We start from the raw sequence: 24,465 nt of genomic DNA, 5'->3' as shown, positions 1-24,465 counted from the left end.
TTTTCTTCCAACTTGTCATACCTATAGCAGATCTTGTCCAGGAGACCCATTCTCTCTAATTTCATTCTCTAAAAGTCTCCCAGTTTATAGCTGTACATATCCTAGACCAAAAAAGTATGGGGTGGATTTTCTGTCAGACATAGATTGAAACTGAAAGGTATTTTGAAGTAGACTTTGACAAGGTTCTGATATTGACATCGTTGTGTTGATAAATCCTGGAACTGACCAGCTTCTGGTCTAATTCTGAGGTGACAGTGGAAGAGAACTGGTGATAGGAAATCACGGACCAATGTGATTTCAAACCCTTGGCAGGTACATCTCCATTCATGGATGTGCTATCAGCCAACATACAGATGTCTGTTAAGGAGAGATGGCTGGGAAAAGGAAATATATTGGCGACAGAGGAGACCAGCCTTTGGACAAGTGGTTGCCTTTCAGTGTGAGGCAGACAAAGAGTGCCTATGGATACAGAGATATTTTCAGGAAGCAAGACAGCTTCACTCACATCTTGTTATCCACAAAATCATCTGAGAATAACTCTGTAAACTCAGAGGTGAGAGACATGTGCTTTGTGCTTCTGCACCACTGCTTTGCTGCGTGGCTCTATACGTTCTTCTGAAACCTCCTTCTGAGCTGGCCCACAATGTGCCCAGGAGGTGGGAAGTGGAGGGGACTTGGCAGCTTGGCTGCTAATCACTGTGGCCACACTGACATGTGGCAGTACACATGTGATGGGCATCGGCTCCATGCTAGTTGTATGTGCCCAGTGGGAGCTTTGGCTATTACTAGGAGAAAGTAACAGTTCCTCTGTCGTTGGGCCATCTCCCAGGTCAGGATGTCTTCATCTGCAGAGGCTGGAACTTTGCCATAGCTCTCATCTTGACAGGTTTCTTTCTGTTTTTCAATTTTCTCGTTCTTTCTTTGTTTCTTTTCTTTCTTTGTTTTTTGTTTCTTTTCTTTCTTTGTTTCTTTCTCTCTCCCTCTCTGTCTCTTTTTCTTTCTTTATCTCTTTGTTCCTTTCTTTCTTTCTTTCTTTCTTTGTTCTTTTTCTCACCATGGGTCTTGAACTCTAGGCCTAGGAACTATCTCTCAGCTCTTCAGCTCAAGGCCAGCTCTCTATCACTTGAGCCATAGTGCCACTATCAGTTTCCTGGTGGTTTATTGGAGATAAGTATCTCAAGGGCTTTCCTGTCCAGGCTGGTTTTTAACTGCCATACTCAGATCTCTACTTCCTGAGTAGCTAGGTTGACAGTCAGGGGCCATTGGTGCCCAGCTTGACAGGTTTCTTATTTGTGCAAGATAACAATGGCCATGTTCTGTCCTGTGAGGAGTTTCCCTGTCATCCTACAACACTGATGGTCTTAGTGTTGTGGCAGAGCACACAGTAAGGGGGCTTTCTATGCATGCACATTGACTAGTATCTGAAAAGGCAGCTTGCAATGGCCAGGAAAGCTCCACAATTGCATACATCTCAACTTGGACTGGGCATGAACAAATTTTAAGTTCTAGTGTTGGTTCTTTACCTTTGTGCACAGCTTGAGCAGGTTGTTTCCAGATGCCTGTCATTTAACTCAGTTACTCAATTAAGTCATCTGCTCTTTCTATGAGTCTGACTTAAATGACTGCTTATCAGAGGCCAATAACTGATTTTAAGGCTAAGTGAAACACAGCTAGTGCTCAGGCATGTTGAGTAAGAGTGCTATATATATAATGTACAGCTGCATGGTACTTGTGTTGTACACTTCTCATATCTTCACTGAATTCTAACTATTTCTTTTTGGGTCAGGGTCCGGTTGTGGGGCCTGAACTCTGGGCCTGGGCACTGTCCCTCAGCTCTTCTGCTCAAAGCTAAGACTCTACCACTTGAGCCACAGCGCCCCTTCTGGCTTTTTTCTTTTTGCTTATGTGATGCTAAGGAATCAAACCCAGGGCCTCATGCATGCAAGGCAAGCACTCTACCAATGAGCCACCTTCCCAGCCCCACTCTAAATATTTCCTATACAGAAGAAAGAAGCCATTCATTTTTGGCTTCTTTGCATAGGTATCTGAATCCAGCTAATGAGCCCATCTTACATTTGTTGGGGTTTTTTTGGTAGTTTATGGTTTGATTGAACTCAAAGCCTCATACATACTAGGCATGCACTCTACCACACCTCCAGCCCCCTTCTTGCTTTAAGTATTTTAAGTAATTTTTGGGCATTGCTCTTCCCTCACATACACCTCCCTCAGAGCTGGGATTGCAGGCATGAAAGACCTAGCCACAAGTATTTGGTTTGAAATGTTGTAATCCCATTGTTATTCTGGGTTCTCTAATTGGAGTTTTGTGGTATAGTACTAGAAGGCAGTGCCTTCTTACTTGACCTGAAATTATAAGCCTTAATCAGTGGACATAATTCTGCTCTAGACAATCAGAACCTCATATAAATGTGTGGACACTGCTCATTGTTGAACCATAATTCAGGATATGTTGCATGATTTTAAGCCTCACTTTTTATACGCACTCACTCGCGCGCGCACACACACACACACACACACGCACACACCATTGTCTTCTCTGGTGACTTTGTACATTTTCTGTGAGACCACCTGTGTCCTCTCCTGTGCATCTTGGAGCTTCTCTCACCAATCCTGCTATTCTCCAGCCTGTTCCCTCCTCCACTGTCCAGTCTCTGACCTTGAGAGAGGCTGAAGTTTTGTAGTACTGGGATTAGAAAAAGAGAAAAGTTAGATACACACATTTAAGCAGAAACCGCATCTCTTGAACTTTTAGGTGATTTTAGATGCACGTTTTCATCAGATCCTCACTCCTACTTCTTCTACTAGCCTCCCACTGCCATGTTCTTCTCCTGGCTCCCACAGAAGGCTCAGCTGATATTATAGGAAACAAAAACATTGTGCTTCTGCAAAACCTGCATTGCTGCTGCTTTGAGTGAATCTATTTTTGTCATGAGAATTTTTCTTAATGGAATATGGGAGAATCAGAAAAAATAATTATTTAAAGCAGTTTCACTTAAAACCTTTTTCTTTCTTACTCAGTTTATTTAAATTAACTTATATGCCTAAGAGGGACATTACACAAAACCATCTTTCTATGTATATTTTTTTTGCTTCTTTCTGTGGTGTCATGTTTCAAATTCCTTAAACTTTTTGACACTAAGATCCTCATTGTTGCAAATATCCAGAATGGAAGGGAAGGGAAATGAGAATGGAGATCAACTAATATCTTACATTGTCCACTGTCTGGGGCTGCTATTTCCACTATTGGAATTGATGATGGCCAGATTGCAGATTCATTGTCATGAAACAGCCCTTACATCATTGATAAAACTGAGTAGCTTGGGTTCCAATTATAGCATTGGGCTTTTGGTGTCTGCATGAGTCTGAAGGACCCAAAAGCAAGCTCCTCTGCACAGAAGTGAGGTATCCTCTCCTGATACAGTGAGATAGTGTGGGAAGTTTTCAAAGGAAGAGGCTATTACTCAGCATTCCTATATTAGAGAATTTGGAGAGAGAGAGCAAAACAAACCCATAAACTGCCCCTAGAACTTGACTTCTTCCCACTCAATCCTTCCTCTTTCAGATAATAAAGCTGAGTATGCTGAGGAAGGCAGCACACTACTACCTAATTCAGATCTTGTTGCCTGGATTTCCTAGACAATTCCTACTCCCTTCTGTGATGGTCTGACTTAATATCTGACCTTTTCAAGTGTCTTCTCAGAAGGAATTCTGTCTTCAAAAACTAACTTTGTGGCAAATCTTTAACTCAGTTCACAGATAATCCAGTGGGAACAAATACTAATTGAGTATGCTGCATTCTACATCTTTTAATGATTATGGGCTTTAATTGTAAGTTTTAAAAGTTATATATAAAAACCAGGAGCCAGCTAGTGCATGCCTGTAATCCTAGCTACTCAGGGGTCTGAAATCTGAGGACTGCAGTTTGAAGTCAGCCCAGACAAAAAAGTTCATGAGACTCTTATCTCCAATAAACTACTCAGAAAAAGCTGGAAGTATTGTTGGAACTCAATTGGTAGAACACTAGCCTTGAGCACAAAGAGGCTCAGAGACAGTGCCCAGGCCCTATGTTCAAGAACCATGGATAGCAAACAAAATCCTATATATACTTAACAAAGTTTTACACATCTTCCTCTTTAGGTCCATCATAATCTCCTACCACAAGACACACTGCAGCTGGAATTTTGTAGTTCATGTTTCTCCAGCTTTGTGGCCTGGGGAGGTCTCTCCTGACAGGTCATTTCTACAAAGTTTGATGGGTGGCTGTGTTTTAACAAACTGAGTTCCTGTTCAACTCATGTTTACAAATGAATACACACACCATCATGGCACCGTTCCTCTGAGCAGGGCTGCTGATGAATTTAGCATGGATCTCTGAGACACAGACATAATTTCATTTGGCATTATTATTAATCCAGGCAAAATATAAATTGCAGCTGTAAAACATTATATCAATCCCATTGAAAACCTGGTATTGATTTTCTTCATAGATTTTTGAGACCAGAATTTTTTTTTTATATTGGTACAAATATATCATGGGATAAGCATGGAATAGTGGACAGTTTTTGATTCTTATGTGTTTATGTACAACAGTTTTATCATTAAACCCCAGCTTTCTAACAATGCCTTGGGATATCTCATTTAGAATCATGAGAAATTAGTGTAGCTTGCTCATTTAAAGGAATCAATTCTCGCATAACACAAAAACATTACTAACCTTGGGGGCAAATGACAAGGCTGCGATGAGGTCAGCCTCACCTAATGGACTACACCTCACACCAGTTGCTGGAATCTGCATCTGCAAGCCCTGTTGTCTTGTGTTATGTACAAACCTCCCAACCTCCCTCATTACAATATAATCTAGCAGGAGGCAGATGTCTACATCTGTAATCCTAGCTACTCAAAAGTCAGAAATCCATCCATACAATCTTGACCAGCTCAATTAGAAAAGTCTGTTAAAATTGAGCCTCCAAGTGATTAGTACAAACAGGACTGAAAGTGTGATTCAAATAGCCAAGTGCCAGTCAACTAAACAGAAAACCCTGAGTTCAACCCTCAGGACTTGTAGGGGGTTGGGGGGTAAGGGGAGAGGCAGCACTATATTCCATCTTGATAGTATTCAGAGGACGGAGAACTAGTAGGAAGTGTCTCAATGACTGTTGTCAGTCAAGCCCTGGCTTAGAACTCTGTGTATGAAAAGTTGTAGTTGTTCTTCAGTGGTCAGACTCAAACTACATAAAAAGAATAACTTTGTATGTAGGTAGGAATAAATTTATGCTTTGGCCTACTGCGTGAAATCAGAACAAGAAACCACCTTTGAAAACAGAATCAGCTTTATGGGAGGAGGCTGAGGAAGAAGCTTATTCCCTATATAGTATAGCATCAACCTCCCTGGAACTACAAAGCCTGTAAAAATAAACTCCAGCAAAGCATTGGCTGCGCCTTATGGCAAGTTTTTGTCCCCTGCTTAGACCACCTCCCCCCATGGCTGCTTTGCTCTCCAATTTCCTGTGGCAGTAGCATCCACCAGCACATAATGGGATACCGGCAACGGGATGCTTGCTGATCTTTCTTTCCAACCTCATGTCTTAAATTAGTCTGGCTCCATATCCCTAAGTTAATTTACTCCAGTTTATAAGACCTTAGAAAATACCTGTTGTTTCCAGATTCAATGTGTAAAGTCTCCTAGCAGGGGCAGGTTTTATCCGTTAGTCAATAACCGTTCAGTCAGTACCAGACAATCTTGGTGCTAAGTTCACTCTAAATTTTCCCTTTCTTGGACACAAGAAATCCCTCAAGTCACTGTGATGCTTGGGTCTTCAAAGAGAGAAAGTTGGAAATGCTACATATATTGATCAGAATGTCCTAGAGGCACTGTAAATACCAAAGCAGTTCTGGCTATGTAACCTACAACCGGTGGCAGCAGTCACCCTTGTATGATATCCAGGCTGTAGGTAAGCCTTTGAAACCTGCAGCAAGTAGATCGACAGACTACATTTTCTTGGAGGAGGCTTTTTAAAAAATCTTAGTTTTTATGATTTGCAAATTTTCTCTTTGGCAACTTGCAATCTAGAATAGATTTTTGTCATCTGCTCACACATGCAATGTTTTTACTTGTTCCCCATTTACTTTTTTAACTTTAGAAACTTGGTGAATACTTTAATTCAGTTTAAGAAGCCTAATATTGTAGCAGTAAAGGGCCCAGCCATTGGAGTAGGAGCATCCATATTGCCTCTTTGCGATGTGGTTTGGGCTATTGAAAAGGCTTGGTTCCAATCACCCTATACCCCCGGACAGGATCCAGATGGCGGCTGTAATGTTATTTTTCCCAAGATTATGGGAGGCGTGTCTGTGAGTACCTTCGTTGAAAAATTATTTTAGACAATGTCTTAAGGACCTATGGTTTGGATGTTGTTCTACTCAGAGTATCCGGTGTGTTCTTTGGGAACATTTCATCAATGTACTTGGTTGATGTACTGCTGTGATCCTTCCCAGGGGAAGGCCATTCCTCCCATGAGGAGCCTCCAGATCTGCATAAATCACACTGATATCCAGTTTTCAATCAAGAATTGTTCTCTAACTTCACAAGCTAAAAGCTGCCCTTTTAAAGTGGCAGTGGGAGGCCATGCACCAGTTGCTCACACACACCTGTAATTCTAGCCTTTTGGGAGGCTGATACCAGAAATGCAGTTTGAAGCCAGTATAGGCAGAGAAAACCAAGAGATTCTTATTTTAGTTAGAATGGAAAAAGCCACAAGTGGACCAGTGACTGGAATGGTAAGAGTGCCAGCCTTGAACAAATAATCCAGGTTAACAGCCAAGGGACCTGAGTTCAAGTCCTAGTATTCACAACGCCACCCCCTGCAACTGTACCAATACACCTCTGCCAACAAACACACAAAAGCAATTAGGGATCAAACTTGCATAAATAAAAGAAGTGAGGAGATGGGTTCAGTATAAATTTGTGGTTCATTTTTTCCCTATTGAAATTAGCCCAATCATGATGAGAGATTGTATTTGCATTTTCTCAATTACATACACCTGTTCCTTAGTTCTAGAGAGAGACTGAGAGAATTGGTAGAGAAGGGCATCCACAGAGATTGCACTCTGTTGAAGGGAGGGACTGGATGTCAGATTGGATAGAGGAACAAGTGAAACTCCTTTAGCTCCATCATTGAGTGCCCATAGTTTGGCCTGGCCAATTATCATGATGCTGTCTTCATACCCATCAATGTGGGGAGTGCTGGAAGACCACTATATCATGGAGAATGGCTGTAGCTGAGGGAGTTGCAGAAGGAACTGAGAGCCCACAGCTGGAGTAGCAGTACCTCCCTTTGGGGTTCATAACTACGTTTACCTCTGTGTCACTGGGACCTACCTCCTCATGCAGAAACATCCAGGACCTGGGGGTATCACTTCCTTAGGGAGCCTACAATGAGAGGAGATAGACAGTACAATTTCAGGCAGTCTTGGGAGCAATGAGAGTACAATGAAGAAGAAAATGTGTGTATCCTCTCTGAAATTTCAGAGGGTAAGAGTAACTGAGGAGAGAGAGCTGTCAGTCACTGCTGAGTGGGTAGGGTTGAGAAGGAAGGAACATTGGAGCTGGGAGTGGCCTGTGCAATCCTAACTATTTAGGATGCTGAGATTTGGACTATCATTATTCAGGACCAGTCCAGGCCAAAAGGTGGGTGACATCTCCTCTTAAGCTAGGGATGCATATCAACTTCACTACAATAGGAAGCCTAAAATAGGTGAGTCCAGGCCCTATAATGTACCTGGATAGGAAGCAAGACCACAACTGAAAAATGACCAGCACAAAATAGTAGTGTAGCTCACCTACCTACCAAGTCCAAGACACTGACTTCTAACAGGTGTACCATGAACAAGTATAAGGTTGGGGACCTCGGTGTCTCAGTGTTATGCACAGAGATGGCTGTAGCATCTGTTGCTCTGTGGACTCCTGGCAAGGAGGAAGAGTCCTTCCACATCCCTCAATCTATGCCTACCAAGACAGCAAATGCTGAGTGGAACCCCTCATGATGTCTAAGCATGGAAGTTTGGTGGGCACTTTTGTTCCTCAAAGGAAAAGAGAGCAGGGATCTGCAGGACCAGACAGACTCCTGAGTGAGAGAAAGGCAGAGGGAGGCAATGTTGAGGTTAGCATGGGGTTTGTGTTTAGTGACTAATATGACTTCAATGGAAATGTTCTGGCTTTGATTATGACATGTGCATCTAGGGAGAGCTGGGGTAGTCCAGGGAAACACTTGTGTAAATTTTCCATAGGTTGAAACTTACTCTAAAGTCTAAGTTGTTTTTGAAAACTGAAATGTGGAGAAGTTGTAAAAAGCACACAGCCCCCCAGTACTGGCACTGTTCTCTGTAGATGTACCTGCCCTATCCACCCTTCTACTGGTGGGTGCTTGTCCCCAGGGTGCCTCATGCCCTGTCCCTTTGTGCTGCTCAAGCCAGAATAGCTGCTGTTGGGCAGGGAGGATCAGGAAGCCCTGTTGCACCATGTACCAACAGGGCCTCCTTCCCTTGGAGGCATAACACATTACAGAGCTCTGCAGCACCCTATCATTGCTATGAATTGGAGCTTACAACACTTGAGCTTTGCCTGCATTAGGCCCCGACAACTTCAGAACAGCCTTTTGAGGACTTCTGAGACCTGGAGGGAGAGGCCTGGAATGCAGCACCTGTTCCCATTGAGCAGTGAGTTTTCCACAAGGAGCTAACAGGCTGAGGACCTTGGGAATGAGCAGTGCAGGGTGGCTAAACCTTGGTACTCCCTGCTAACATGCCAGGCATTCACTGACCTTTATATGCTAGCCCTCTGTGCCCACCAAACCATGGCCACTTGGTGTATTGTCTGATAAGCCAGGAAGTGATTGGCCAGCAACCAAGAATGACCAGTGTCAATGGGATCATAAAGTTGAATGTACTGTCCCTTTATGAGAGATCCCTGGTAGATGTGAATGTACTGTTGCAATTGACAACTCTTTCCATCAACTCATCCCTCCATTTATAACTCAATTCACATCCTACACCCTACGCCTAGCAGTCCAGGTTCACAACCAGTACTGTTCAGACCCAATACTTTGACATCAATTAAATGTCCAGTGCAGCCCCATTTGGGGTTATTTTCTTTTTTGTCACTATAGGATGATAGTGTAAAAAGTTACCAGTCCCCTCATTGGCCTGCATGCCCACACTCTCTGAACACAACCAATCCTGAGCCATTTCTAAAAGCTAAAATTCTTAGTATAAAGGTGTCTTCTCAGAAATTCCATGCCAAGTTTTAGGCTCCTGTCTTTTCTTCACTTGTAACCTGACATACCTTCCTTGGGCAGATTATTAAGTTTTTCTGAAACTTGGCCAGCAAACTGAGAAGTGTAAAGTTTGGGCTCAGTCTCAGCCTCCTGCTTCCTTGAAATCCAAGAGTCCCACAAGGACAAGAAGGTATTCTGCCCTCACATGTGAGGACCATGTTAAGCACATGACAGAATGGGGGTAGGTCCCATAGTGCTCCACCTGACATTGAAATGCTGTTTTGTCCATTTTACTATGCTGTGTGCACCTGGCCCGACCAAATTAATGGTAGATCTTTAAGCTCATTGTGAGTTATTACTGAAGAAGTTGACTTGCTAACAATTAAATGCTAATTCTTTCACTAAAGAATCCTTATTTCAGGAACAGGTTATGATCATTGCAAGCAATAATCTGGGGAGTGTGTGGATGTGCAATGGTATGGGAGGATGAGGGTAAAGTAGAGGAAAGACTAAGTAAATTTGGATAAACACCATCTAGCCAAATGGCATTTTGGAAGTGGAATCTTTGTACTGAATGTTGACAGTGGTAGAATTCTTGATAGTTCATTGTGTTTAGAAAGATTCAAATTTGTTTGAAGTCTCTGTAGTATAAGCACCTGCACCTTGATTAATATTCAGTGTACACAAAAAGTGCATGAGTGCATGAAATTGTACACATACACACACATACACAAATTTGGAATTGAAGAGAGGCTATTAGTACAGACCTGGGACTAAAGAGCCTGTGCTACACGAAGCACAAAGTGACCTATAGTATGACAGCTGTTGCTCAGATTGTATGATCACCTTAAGCCATACTTCCAGCCATTTTTGTGATTATTTTGAAGGTGGAATCTCAAGACTTTTCTGCTTAGGCTGGACTTGGAGCCACCATCCTCCAGATTTAAGCCTCCTTAGTAGCTAAGATTACAGGTGTGAGCCACCAATCCTGGCCTACTGCTTGTGCATTTAAGTGGGAAACGGTTAACAGCCTTGAATCAGTCATTCACACTCTTGGGAAAATTCAGGAATTCCTTTCATTGTCCTGCACATCCAGCCATTTGGAAAAGAGAAAAGCACAAGTCAGGAATGACTCCCTAGTAACAAACAGATGTGTATGGAGCTAGCTTGAAAGAAGCAAGACGGGCCACCATACCAGTATGATGGCTAGAAACAGATGGCTCCAGTGAGACCAGATGAAGAGAACCAGGTAAGGGCATGAATAAAGGCAAATGGTAGAGAGCCATGTTAGAGCTATTGACTGACAAGGGCAGAAAACATAAAAAGTAGTAATGAGACTAGGCATGGGGTACGTGCCTATGATCCGCATACACATGTAGCTTAGCCCAAAGGCCTACTTAGACCCTATCTTAAAAAAAGAGAAAAGTGACTGAGGAGAACAGAGTGGAACCACTATCACTGGGTTCTCTGGACCTGAACATGTTGCCATATACTGTGTTGAGAATATACCTCCTGCTTGACTGGAGGGACTAGGATGTGGTTTCTCTAGTGTATGTTGAGAAAGAAAATGATGCTCTAAGATGGGCAAATTCAGTGGTCCTAGGGCCCCTCTCCTTTATCCACTCTCACTTTTCTGCCTTGAAGCACCGAGTTAATAAAAAGAACAATGTTTAGTGAGATTTCCAATAAGTGTTTACTTATACACCATCTTTTTACCCTAAGATGTTACTTTGTCAACCTGTGGCTAAGCAGGACATTCCACAATTTTCAGAAGCTCATGACCTGTCCAAGACTGTGCTTAAATGCCAGCCTCACTTAGGGTGATGTTGTGGAATCTTGCAAGGCTTTCTGCTGAGGAACAGGTTCCTTGCAACTGTTTTCATCCCGCTTGCTTCTCTTGAAGGGTGGTGAGTCAGCCACACCTGTGCCCTCCAGCATTTGCTCATGTGCTCTGGGCACTGTGTGGAATTAAAAAAGCAGTGGAAACTGTAGTACCCTCTGGGCAATTTTCATGAAGATTGCATCTCTTGAGAAGGGAGACTCTATCCACTGCTTGTTTACCTGAAGCCCAGAAGCCCTGGGTCTGGTTTTCAGCACTGCCAGGGAAACACAGAAGGAAGTCATCATTTCAACCCATTCTCCCCTCCTCACACTTCATGAGCATCTGGGAGCCTGTTGCTGGAATGGTGCAATCCACACACTTTCCTCTGGAACCAAAATGAAAACCTGGTACAAAATTAAAGCCAGTGTAATGTGAATAAGCTTGCATTGATGTATACACTATTACATGTTGTAAAAACAAAAGAATGTTCACTTCCTTCATGCAATCATTCGAAGTCATGTGTCAGACTCACCCCGCATGACAATAATTTTGGGAACATCAAAGTCCTGGCTGCTTTGTCTCTTATAGTTATATCCATATGGTGAAACGTGATGTCTAAGATGATATCCAGCAGGAAGAGCCTCAGCCATTAGAACATGGGCTCTGTGTCTCAGGAACAAGTCACTTTTCGTAACTCAGAGAGGAAAAGAAACCCCAGAGAGCCATTCCATGCCTGGTTCACTTCCATAAGATTAACAATTACTTGGCATTATTAATGGCTCATTGTCTTGCATATGAAGAGTTCACACATGGGAGCTGGCATTAGAGGACAGAGTGCAGATAAAGGAAGTTAAAATAATAACCTCAAACCAAAGCAGACCTTTTTTAGTTCATATTTTTGGATTATCAATGAGGTTATGTCTTTCTCTTAATCACCCAGCCCATCTGCAAATTGGATCATGACCCCACACAATTCATACTTGGTGTCTACTAGCACCCCCCCCCCACAGGATCGGGGGTTTGTGAGTACCCATCCTCAATGTTGACATTGAGGAATGAGGCCCCCTCTGTCTGCTTGCATCATGTTTCACATCACATCACTCTGCTTTCTTTCAGGCCAATGAAATGTTGATCAGTGGATGGAAGCTCACCGCACAGGAGATATATGGAAAATGCCTGATGTCCCAGGTTTCTGGCCAAGGATGTCATGGTTCTAATCAAGGAGCTTGCTTCCTGTAATACAGTTGTTCATGTAGTTGGTTCTTTTTTCCTTCATGTTTTTTTTGTTGTTTATTTTATTTCCCATCCCTTCCTCTTCCCCTTCACCCCCCCCAACCAAAGTTGTAAAGTTCATTTTTTGACAAAACATCTTATACATCTGTATCCCTATTTAAACAATTTGTTTTTTCCCTTAGTTGGTTCTTTTACATGTTAGTTTAAAAAATAAAATCTTAGGCTGAGAAGGTGGCCCAGTGATAAAGTGCTTGCCTAGTATGCATGAAGCCCTGGGATCGATTCCTCAGTAACTACAGACCCAGAAAAAAGTCAGAAGTGTTTCTGTGGCTCAAGTGTTAGTGTGCACAAGCACTGAGTTCAGGCCCCAGAACTTACAAAAATGAATAAATTAATAGTTGATCGGCTATTGCCACTTAAGGCCATAAAAAATGGGCAACAAGGCTCAGGACTTTTGCCCCAAGAGCTTATGTCTCTGCCCACAAACAGGGTGATAAGGATCATGTGTCTCACTTTCCAATAAATATAAAACCCTGAAATGATGAATGGATTGATACAATGTGGTATATATGTATGAAGTTGCACACACACACACACACACACACACACACACACAGAAATCCCACTCATCCATCGGAGAGCATGATAAATACCATTTGTAACAAAGTGGAAACACTGGGAAAGTATTATATTACGGGAAGTAATCCAGACTCAGAGAACACAGGCTGCATGGTTTCCCTTATTTGTGGCAGCTACAATGCTCCACTAATTCCAGAAGCAAATACACTGGGTTGTATGCTAATGCTGACAGATGAATTAACTGAAATATAATGGACTCTATGAAGAGCAGAAATAGTGAAATATTTTTTCCTTTAAGGAAATGTTTAATAGTCTGCAAGAAAAAAAAAAATCCAAAAGTGTGTCAGGCAATCCATTCACTTGTTAATATCTTAGAAAGAAGGGTGCTCTCACTGCAGTGGGCCAGACTAAACATAGTCACACACATTTTTGAGACTAAAAATCCAAAGCCTACTGACATCACAAATAAATGTGTCTTGTTAAAAGTTTTAATCTATTTCTAGTTCCTGACTTTCCAGACCAAGAATTATTTTCTTACAAGGGAATATGAAAACATAAACATACATTTCTGGAAATGAGCATGAGGTTATTTGTTCTTTCTCAGAAGTTTGTCTCAATGAAAACAAACAACTGAACTTAAATGCTGAAGAATATAAATGTATTACTCCATCATACCATGAAAAGAATGTAATCTGTGAGCAAGGTAAACATGACCAACCAAAATAAGGCAATTAACAGAAGTCTCATAGAAGTAAATTTCTTCTTTTTCATTGCCATCTTAAACCCTTCACCTCTGTGTTCTTCTGGTACACAAATGAGAATCTGGCAGACCTCTTAAGGAGCAGAGCAGAATGGACAGTCTCCACACAGGCCAGATGAGCACAGTGAGTTGACAGGTACCCAAGGTAGGTATTTCAGTATGGGAAGCTGTTGGAATGATCCTTTCCTCATAATCCAAACAGTCACATGCTCATGGCAAGGTCCAGAAATGTCGAAGTGAGACTTATGAAGGTCACAGGTGAAAAAAGGCAATAATCTAGAATAAAAGATAAATGTTTCAAACAGGACTGTGGTAGGGCATAACTGTAATTCCAGAACTCAGGAACCTGAGGCAGGAAGATCTTCAATTTTAGTCCAGCTTGGCAATAAAGCAAGGTCTTGCCTTATGAAGCTCAGGTTTCCTATCATCACTTGCTAAAGAAAAACTACTTGCATGAGAAGCACCATCTGAGATTTCCATGGCACCCTCTCCGTCTTCACATTCATTGCCTTTACTAAGTTTTTTCTCTGTCACTATCCATTTCCCAGCTAATCAACTGCAATTCATCTCCCTTGTCCTTATCATCGGCACACAAAGTATTCTTGCCTATTCTAGTGCCATTCCCATTGTTTCTCTGCATTTTAAACAGTGTCCTGTCTTCATCTGAGTGATCATTTTCACTGTAACTCCATGGTATATTTGTGAGCTCAATGTACTAGATGTGGTTGTTTCTTTGGTCTCGGAGATAATTCAATATTTCAGGTGTCCTGAAATCCTTCTCCAAACTTGAGCCATGCTTCAGAGAGGGAGGGTGGCAGCTGTGCTCACTGTCCTAAGACTTGCACTTCTGACCTGTGGTGGACTCTTATTGAAAGCATGGATACTCTATGTCCCACTTCCTTTTCTTCTTGGGTCTGTTGGTGCCATCACCATAGACATGGTATCAGCTCGTGCTAGAATAATTCTTTGGAAAGAATAAGACAAAACCCAATAAAGGAAGCACAAGGAAATTATATATTGTTCAGTGTGAAAATATAAAATTCATAGTGAAGCAAAATTTATGGGGATCAAACCTCCATTTTCAGTGGCCTTGAATGTCAAGCCATCGTACTAGTTCTCTATGTCTGTGTGTAACATTTATAGTCAGGCTCTTCTTGTGGTCATGTAGGTCCTATTGACCACCAGGAGTCACTGGAAGTCCAGGGTACATTTGGTACATGGGTGGAAGGGTTCTCCTGGAGAACCATTTTGGCACTGACAGGCCAGGGATGAAGGCAAAAAGCCAAAAAAAGGCAGCAGTAAATGTAGGGGAGGCTGCAACAGTGGCTACAGTCACAGCCTGAAACCCGAAGGGCTACAGCATGGTCACTGCAACCTTTGGAACTCATGTGCTCATGGGGAGCTCAATTAGCATGCACAGAGCAACGAAAAGTTGGGTATCCTGAAGCCAACGTCCAGACTGCTGTGGCGGTACAAACTGAGGATTGAGGGCTGAGAGTGGTCAGTCCAGAGGCCCAGTGGTTGGAAGGTAAGTACACATAATGGTCGCTTAAGCCCTGGAGTCATTTGACAAGGAAAATTTGTTGTTTCTTTTCCCCCTGTCTAAGCTGCCTTCCTACCATCACCCACACACCTCGCTTCCTCTATAGCAAGAGCATAGTCAAGAGGCACCCCACTCAGCTTAGAAGAGATTTTGCAGTGGGCCCCTAATGATCCCTACCTCTTCAAGAGGCTGCAGCTGGAGCCGTCATTGGAAAGTTACATACAAACCCAGTGGGCACTCGAAAGGATGCCTGTGCTGCTGAACAGAAGTATGAGAAGCTGAGACCATTTGAATGTGGTGATGGAGGTGTGGCTCAGTTGGTAGACTGATAGCCAATGAACCAAACGGTCAGGTCCTGAGTTCAAGTCCTCATCTAGAACCAAAGAAGAAAGAGTAAAAAAGATCCTTTGTAGCATTTTTTACATTTGACATTCGTCCTATACTCTCACTAAATATATCTCTATATACCTATAAGAAATAAATTTATTCCTTTGTTGTTGGGCTTTAGCTTCATTTTTACATTACTGTATTTTGTAACCCAGGACATCATCAGTCATACTTCCACTCCATTTTTCTTTCTTGGTTCATTTTTTTCTTATCTATTCTAAGAGACTGAAGTCCAGACAAGGGCTCTGGCCATCATCTCTTTTTGCCCACATCCCTACTTTTTGCCTTTGTATCTTGTGTGTGTGTGTGTGTGTGAGAGAGAGAGAGAGGGGGGGGGAGAGAGAGAGAGAGAGAGAGAGAGAGAGAGAGAGAGAGAGAGAGAGAGAATAACGTAGAGAGGGGTTACAATTACATGGGCAAGGTAATGAGTACATTTCATATCAAGCATTGTTGCCTCCTCCTTACCATCCATTCCCATCTCTTCCTCATCCCATCCCCACCACGTCCCATAGTTTCCCTTATTTGCAATAATTAATATATGTCTGACACAAGCAGAAATGGTCAGATAAATGAAATGAACCCAGAGATAAGGTCTCATTTTTTTCTTGCCTTTGTATCTTTATTGGAGTCTTCAAACCTCATGCAATTTCCAGCCAGAAGTGATCTCCAATGGCGGTTCTCAGATGCAACCTCTAGACATATGTAGTCATGAGCTAGCAGCAGCCGACTTCTACTATAATTTATGCTGGTGATCTTCCAAATCATTTCTCAAAATCTAGGCTGTTCCTGATAGCTTGTAACCCATATCCTTCAGCTCTCACTCTCCTCAGAATCAAGGGTTTCAGGTTCAAACCACCAGCCTACAGCTTAAGACTTGTTTCATCTTCCTTTTTACCTTTTTTATCTTGATGATTCTTTAGAAATTAAGAGTTTCAATAAAACCATGGACTGGGGGCCTAGGAATGTGGCTTATTTGTAGCGTGCTTGCTTACCATGCATGAAGCCCTGGGTTCGATTCTTCAGTACCACATAACAGAAAAAGCCCGAAGTGACACTTTGCCCCAAGTGTTAGACCACCAGCCTTGAGCAAAAGAAGCTCAGGAACAGATCTCATGCCCTGAGTTCAAGCCCCAGGACTGGCAAAAACAAAAACCAAAAGCCAAAATCAAAAAATAAAAAAAGCAACAAAAACAAAACAAAACAAAACAAAAAACTATGGATTGCTGGTGCAGTTGACTCATACCTATACTCCTAGCTACTAATGACACTGAGATCTGAATGTTCCCATTTGAAGCCAGCCTGGGCAGAAAAGTCTGAGACTCTTATGTCAAATTAATGACAATAATCCAGAAGTGCAGCTGAAGTTCAAATGCCAGAGTTCTAACATTTAATACAAGGAGCACAGGGACAGCACCCAAACCAGAATTCAAATATCTCTAATTGTTGGAGATTGTGGTTTGGTCAATTGAGCACTAGTCAATGAGTGAAAATGGCAAGTATTGAGTTCAAGTCCTGGTTTGAGACCAGAAGAAAAAACAGAAAGTAAAATCAAAGAAACAGACATTATAATAATAACTGGGGGGTGGTCACAGAGCATAAGCAGGCCCTGCCTCCATTCCTCCCTCTTCCAGCCTTCTCTGACTAAGCAGATGGGCAGCCTGGCCTGACTTGCTGGCAGTGGAAGAGGCTGCTGGTTTTGGGGAATAGTACCAATGCCCCCAGTCCCCAGCTCAAGTAGTCAATGAGGAAAAAGATTGTGTGGGAGAGGCCAGTGTTGCTGCTGCCTTAGGCTTCATCTCATGGCTGGCTCTCTGCCAACTTGGTCATACCTCCCAACTCCCTTAATGTCTATTTTTTTCAACATATATTTTATTTTACAGTTTTGTATTTTAATTTTTTAATGAATTTATTTATTTTGTTTTTGGTTCTAGATAAGACATGAATTCAGGCCCTGGCCATGTCCAAGACCATTTTTTTTTGTTGGTCATGGGGCTTGATCTCTGAGACTGGGAACTGTCCCTCAGTTCTTCAGCTCAATGCAAGAGCTCTGCCACATGAGCTACAGTGTTACTTTTGGTTTTCTGGTGGTTAATTGTAGTTGAGTCTCACACACTTTTCGGCCCTGGCTGGCTTTGAACCATGATGTTCAGACCTCAGGTATGAGCCACTGGTGCCCATCCTAGACCATTTTTGTTCAAGGAAACTGCACAATAACATTTCAGCCACAGCTTAACTTCTGGCTTATTTTCCTTGTTGGGTTATTGGAAATAAGAGACTATCTTTTAAATATCTGGTTTCCTGGATACTGTTGACTCATGTGTCTAATCCTAGTTAAACAGAAGCTAAGGATTGCACTTTAGAGCCAACCTTGATAGAATCGTCTGTGAGACAGAGCCAACCTTGATAGAATCGTCTGTGAGACTCTTATCTCCAATTAACCACCATAAAAGTGAAAGTGAAGCTGTGGATCAAAATTGTAGAGTCTTAGCCATGAGCAAAAATAGTGCTGGAACACCACCCAGGCCCTGAGTTCAAGCTCTGAGACATAAATAAATAAATAAATAAATAATGGCTTTCCACTGTAGGTGTCTCACACCTATAAACTTGGTAGTCAGGAGCTAAGATCTGAGGCTCACAGTTTGACGCCAGCCTGGACAGGAAAATTTGTGAGTCTCTTATCAGAAATTAGTAGAAAAGCCAAAAGTAGAACTGTGGCTCAAGTGGTAGAGTGCTAGCCTTGAGCAAAAGAAGCACAGTGATCATTAATTCTATCTCAGGGACTGCCTTTCCCAATTAAATAAATACATTAAAATGTTTAGGGCTTTGAGGAGTGACTAAGACTGCTGAGCATTAGCAAATGAGCATGAGCACTAGGTACCAAGCTGGAGTCCTGCTCTGACTAGGGCATGTGTGGGTCCTGCCACCCCACACCTTCACCATCTGGCTTACAGCAGGGGCAGGCCAAGCGAGATGGGGAGGAGGAAGAAACTGCTGGGTTTATGGAAACTTAAAGATGCTCCCAAACCCCGGCTTCAGTGGGAAAGTGAGTCAGGAGTTGATTTTCTGCAGGGGCATCTAGTGCTCCAGGGAGGCAGGTGATGTAGGAGCTAAGAATAAGGTTGATGTCTCTGCCTCTGTAGGGCAGGAAGGGAGCTTGGGCTGGGCACCTAGACCTAAGGAGCCAGCAAGTTAAGGTAGAGTAAAGTCTTGATGTAAGGGTCTGTTCCACATGTTGCCGTAAAGCAGCAAACCATGGGGTACCTGGAGCAAAGAACGTGCTTCTAGGCTCTGAATCCAGTTGGGGAAGGCTTGGATTTTGTCTTTGGTTCTAGGTTGGCTGGGGAAGGTTGTCTGCAGCTAGGCAGGGTCCAGCTGTGCTGCAGGCATAGAGCTGCTGCTGCCTGTCTGCTGGTTGGAGGAGGATTTTCTTTCTGGGCAGACTGTGAATCCAGATCCTCAGATTGCTGATTTTAAATAGCTAGGATTGCAGATGTGAGCCACCACCTCCTGTCTCATTTTAGAAGCCTTAATTCCTTTTTTTCCCCATATTTTTACCTCTAGGACCAGGACTCCCACAGGCCACCTTATGCTTTCATTCAATGGCTCTACTAATTTAGCCAGGCCTCCCCACCCCCTTAATGCCTCTTTTCTTCCAAATTTCCTTTTATTTTTTGTTTGACATTGTTAAATTTTCATTAATGAATTTATTTTTCTGTTGCTTCTAGCACTTGAACTTAGGGCCTGGCCACTATCCCAGGGTATTTTTGCTCCAGGTTAACATTCTCTATAACACATGAGCAATAGCTCAACTTTGTGTGTGTGTGTGTGTGTGTGTGTGTGTGTGTGTGTGTGTTTTAGAGACTTATTAGGAATAGGAGTCAAATTGAAATGACTGGCTTTTGGTGGGTGTGACTCACACATAAAACCCTAGCTATTCAGAAGATGAGATCTGAGGGTCAGAGTTTGAAGCCAGCCTGGGCATGAAAGTTTTTGAGACTCTTAGCTTGAAGTAACTACCAAAAGCCAGAAATGGAATTGTGGCTCAAGTGCTAGAATGCTTGAAAAAAAGCACCTCAAGGACAGAGTATAGGCCCTGATTTCAACCTCTAGGGATGCTCCTCACTAATGAATTATTTCAGGGCTTGGAAATGTGCCCCAGTGGGGAGAGTGCTTGATAATGAGCAAGACTTTTCATACCGATTTCAAGTGCAAGCCTGTGAAAGATAACTAGTCTGAAGAGGAGTCTGAAATTCATTTTCTTTTTCTTTTCATCTGTCTTCTGTCTTAACTACCTTAGACTTCTCTGCAACTCTCACTCGACCTTCCAAATTCAGACAAGTGACTTCAAACTCTTCCCACTGAGCAACATTTTAACTCTTGACAGAAGCATTTAACTTAATTAATGAGCTAATATTAAAGACACAATTATTTATGTTCTTACAATCCAAGAGAGTAACCGTGTTGGAGAAAATTCAATTTTCTACATGAAAAAGTGGCTTAAAATATTTTCCAACCAGGAATAAAAAATAGTGAACAGGGAGTCATTTATTCAAATTAGGAAAAGTGATGATGAAGCTTTCAAAAGTGTCCAAACACATAGGATAGAAACTTAGACATGTTATTGGGAAAACAGATACTCTACTTGCTCTAGCTGGGAAATTGTGTGTTTGTGTATGTGTGTGTGCGTGTGTGTGTGTGTGTACCTGCCGGAGCCTGCCAGCAATGAAAAGGAATCCTGATTTAGGGGGCGAGGATGAGGGAAAAAAAAGACATAAGACAAAGGATGGGGTCAAGATGTCTGCATTTCAAGACTGAAGCACCGTTTATTTTTAACTTTTCCTAATATATACTGTTAGAAGTCAAGAGGTAATATAAGGTTACTACAGTCCACAAAAATAAGAAAAATTTTGGTAAAAACAGAGTACAGTAAAAACTAGACAAGGTCAACTGGTTGAATGTAAAACAAACTCTGCAGACATAGCAAAGCAATCCCAGGCACCTGGTGTTATTCAAGTAAGCCAGTTTCTTGTATGTGACTTCAAGTGAGCACAAGGGTCAAGATGACCTTTGAGCTTTTCTGTCGGCTCCCAACATGTACCCACTACAGGTCTTCAGCTCAGGCCTTGGATCCTATCATCTGCTTATTCTGTGCAAGGATGGCAGTAACCACTGAGCCACAGGTCTTCTTTTGGCTTTTTAGTGGTTAATTGGAGATACATATCTCATAGATTTTCCTGTTTGGACTTAATCTTCTGATCCCCAGCAATCCTTGGATTAGTGTTACTGTGATGCTACCATAAAGTGACAGTTCATTAAAATGGGAACAATATGGAAGTACTTGTGCAAGATGCAAAGTAACCAAATTCATTAATTTGGGAATAACACAGGATCACATTAGAAGCCCAAAGCATAATCAAAACCTATTAGCTACAATGTATGAAACATCACATATTTATGGTGTAGAATATATACAATGAATTAAATCCTGAATCAAAAGTCTTTGCTGGGTTTTCTACTTTAAAAAAATCAGAAATAGAGTGTCATTGAAATGAAGTACAGACTGGAGGTTTGTAGCAAGCAGCAGAGCATCAGCTGAGTGAGCATAGGCCCTAAGTCCAAGCCCCAGGATCATAAAGAAGTAGAAGAAATTGAAAAAGAGGAGGAAAGAGAGCAACGGGAAAAGGAGGAGGAAGGGATGAGAGGAGGGAAACAAAAATAGAGGAGGAAGGGTAGATCAGGAGAAAGAGGAGGAGGGGAAGAAAGGAAGGAAGAAGAGGAGAGGAGTGAAGGAAGAGGGAAAAAAGACTGGGGGAGGAGGAGAGGAGACAGGAGGAGGAAGAGAAATGCAATATAACAACAAGAATTGTCGGCAAACATCTTGTATAAGTGATCTGCATCTGCATGGCAAGATTATTTTCTCATCAAAGAGATAGCTAACACAGTGAAAATGTGGGTGATTACCTGTGGCTCATTTTGTCATCAAAGCATTACATTGAGTTTTTACACTGCATACTCACTGAATTTAAAGTTATCACAGATGCATTCAAATGAAGGAGAATGAGTGTGAGGACTTCCATGTGCAGGGTGGTGTGAAGATCTCTCAGGAATATGTTGGCGATGTTGGAAGGCAATCCGTGATAAGCCCATTCCTCCTGACCCTTTCCAGGGAATATGTAACTGAGACTTCTTTTCAGGAGCAGGAAATAGTATGCACACTGATAAAATTAATTAAGCTCAAACAAGACAAATTTGATACACACTATTTCTTCACGGCTCAGCGGGTGGTGGAGAAAGGTTGGAGGCAGTGGCCGCGGCCTGCAATCTGGAACATTGGCCAGTTATGCTGTCTCCTGCACAACAAAACAGATCAGGACAACTCTGAGGAGGCACAGGCACTGTGGGTTCAGAAAAGAGAAACAGTGATGCCACCACTTCCATGTGCTTTAAATATATTACTATCTTATTAGCCATTAATGTTTTTATATTCTTCAATAATACTTTTTGGCAGCAATGCTCTCTTTCATTCTCTCTCTCTCCCTCCTTCCTTCCCCCCCCTCTCTCTCACACACACACACATACAATTTTTTTAAAAGAAACTAATTTGTTACCAAAAATAGGAACTTTTAGCCAGGTGCCAGTGGCTCATATCTATAATGCTAGCTACACAGGAGGCTGAGATCTGAGGATCGTGGTTCAGTGCCACCCTGGGCAGGAATGTCTGGTTGTTTGTAACTCTGGGTTATTTTTCCAACTTTGCTTTTATATAAAGCTATTCTTTTAAGAAAATATAATTTACAAAACAATAATAACAACCAGATAGTCAATATTTACAAATAACCAGCAAAGAGGAATTTGAAGGTTCCTAATACAAAGTAATAAGAACATAATCAGTACATATTGTTCACAAGCATTGAAATATAAGACCATATGCCACAAATATGTACCATATGGGCTAAACAAACTTAAAAAATTAATGATCTATAGGTAAGATGTGGAACCATCTCAGATGCCCCTCAAGACAATATGGAATATACACACAATGGAATTCTATGCCCACATCAGAAAGAATGACATCTCCCCATCTGTAAGGAAATGGAAAGAGTTGGAAAAAATCATATTAAATGAGGTCAGACAGATCCACAGAAACAGACTCCACGGTTTCCCTCATTGGTAATAACTAGTGTGTGTCTAGTATAGTCCTAAAAGAGGATCACAACAGCTCAATAGCTATGTACATATGGACCATATAAGATGATGCTAAGTGAAATGAATTCCAAGATGTGGAAACGAGGTTTTTCTTTGTCGGTGTTCTTTTTAAGGTGCTATGATTTTTTCTTTTAACTTTTCCCTATGGTTTATCCCTTGTTGTCACTCTATTTGATTTCGGTAATCTGTGTATTGTATGTACGTTTACCTGAATAGGGAATGGGAACAACAAAATGGTGAGAAAAAAGACAAAGAGCAAACCTACGCAACAGTGATACTCATGAGACAATATGTTGGAAATGAATTTCATAAGTTGTGGGGGGTAGTGAGAGGTGGAGAAGTGGGAGAGAAAGGAGGGAGGGTATAACAATATTCAACAAGAAATATAATACCTTACTTATGTAACTGTAACTCCTCTGTACATCACCTTGGCAATAAAATTAAAGAATTTTTCAAGGGAAATAACATTTGAAGGGGAATAACCATGTCTTGCTTTTGAGGTTTCTTCAAAATTTTACCCAAAAAATTACACATTAGTTTCCAAAAAAATTAATGATATAGAAATGCAAATTATCTTGATTTAATCATGACAACCATGTACATGTGCTGAACTGTCCTTCCGTGCCCCATAAATTTGTCCAATTAAAAAATACAAATAAAATCATAGAATGGCACATAGAATTGACAATATGTATAATTTAATTTAAACACTTGATATTTTACCAACTGACTAAAAGCTATAACTGTCATGTTAAATAAATAGAAGAAATATGTCCATTAAACGTGTTCTTTCTTTACTGGGATTCTGGAAGTTTTTGTTTGCATCTTTGAAAATCTATTTAACAAAAGATCCAAAATATCTTTGTTGTTTGTAAATTAGTCTTCTTAAATTTTTATTACATTTTGTTCAGAGTCACTTGGAAAAGCTTATATCACTCAACAAAGAGAATTATCAAGTTTACCTTCAGGTCTTAAAGCTGAAGTAGATTAGAATTGTAAACAACTGAAAAACAGAAAGATACAGAGGAACTACAAGATCTAATGATGGGAACTCAATGTACAATTTAACCATCGAACTGCTCTTGTGACCAGGGATATCTCAACTAACAAGCCTTTCTTGATGCATGCCCTATCTTGTGCTAATGAATACTGTATTTTATATCAGAATGATATGTTTTATAATTTTGAAGCATCTAAATGTAGGGAACTTTCCTAAGAATTGTCACAGACACATTTTGTTTGCCAAGTCTCATTTATATGAAGTTGAGAAATGTGTCAATATATTTGACAAATGATGACTTTGAAAGTAGTAATAACATTGTAGGTTAAAACATTAGCCAGGTGCCAGTGGTTCATGTTTGTAATCCTAGCTACTGATGTGGCTGAGATTTGAAGATCATGGTTCAAAACTAGCCTTGGCAGGAAAGCCTAAGACTCTTATCTGCAATTAATAACCAAAATTAAAAATAAAACACAGGAGGTGAGGCTGGGTCTCATGTGGTAGAATGCTGGCCTTAAGCAAAAAAATTCAAGGACAACACCCAAGCCCTGAGTTCAGGCCTCAGGACTGGCACATACAAACATAACAAACAGAAACATTATATATGCCAACATTTATACATTATGAAACAAAACACGAGAATGGAGA

General features: G+C 41.5%; 1 protein-coding gene across 1 annotated transcript; it reads left to right on the top strand.

The window, feature by feature from the left end:
• Positions 1–370: 370 nt before the first annotated feature.
• On the top strand, positions 371–23,808 carry LOC122096961 (chromodomain Y-like protein). The gene is given in 7 exon segments (XM_042667421.1): positions 371–553; positions 654–829; positions 6,159–6,366; positions 12,226–12,299; positions 12,301–12,361; positions 15,413–15,530; positions 23,729–23,808. Coding segments are annotated over 7 exon segments (900 nt in total).
• Positions 23,809–24,465: the final 657 nt, after the last annotated feature.

The sequence above is a fragment of the Dipodomys spectabilis genome, unplaced genomic scaffold, assembly GCF_019054845.1.
Source record: "Dipodomys spectabilis isolate Male_0828 unplaced genomic scaffold, ASM1905484v1 ptg000408l, whole genome shotgun sequence".
NCBI classification, from domain to species: Eukaryota; Metazoa; Chordata; class Mammalia; order Rodentia; family Heteromyidae; genus Dipodomys; species Dipodomys spectabilis.
Note: the sequence above shows the minus strand (reverse complement) of the source record. Positions and strands in the feature narration are given on the sequence as shown.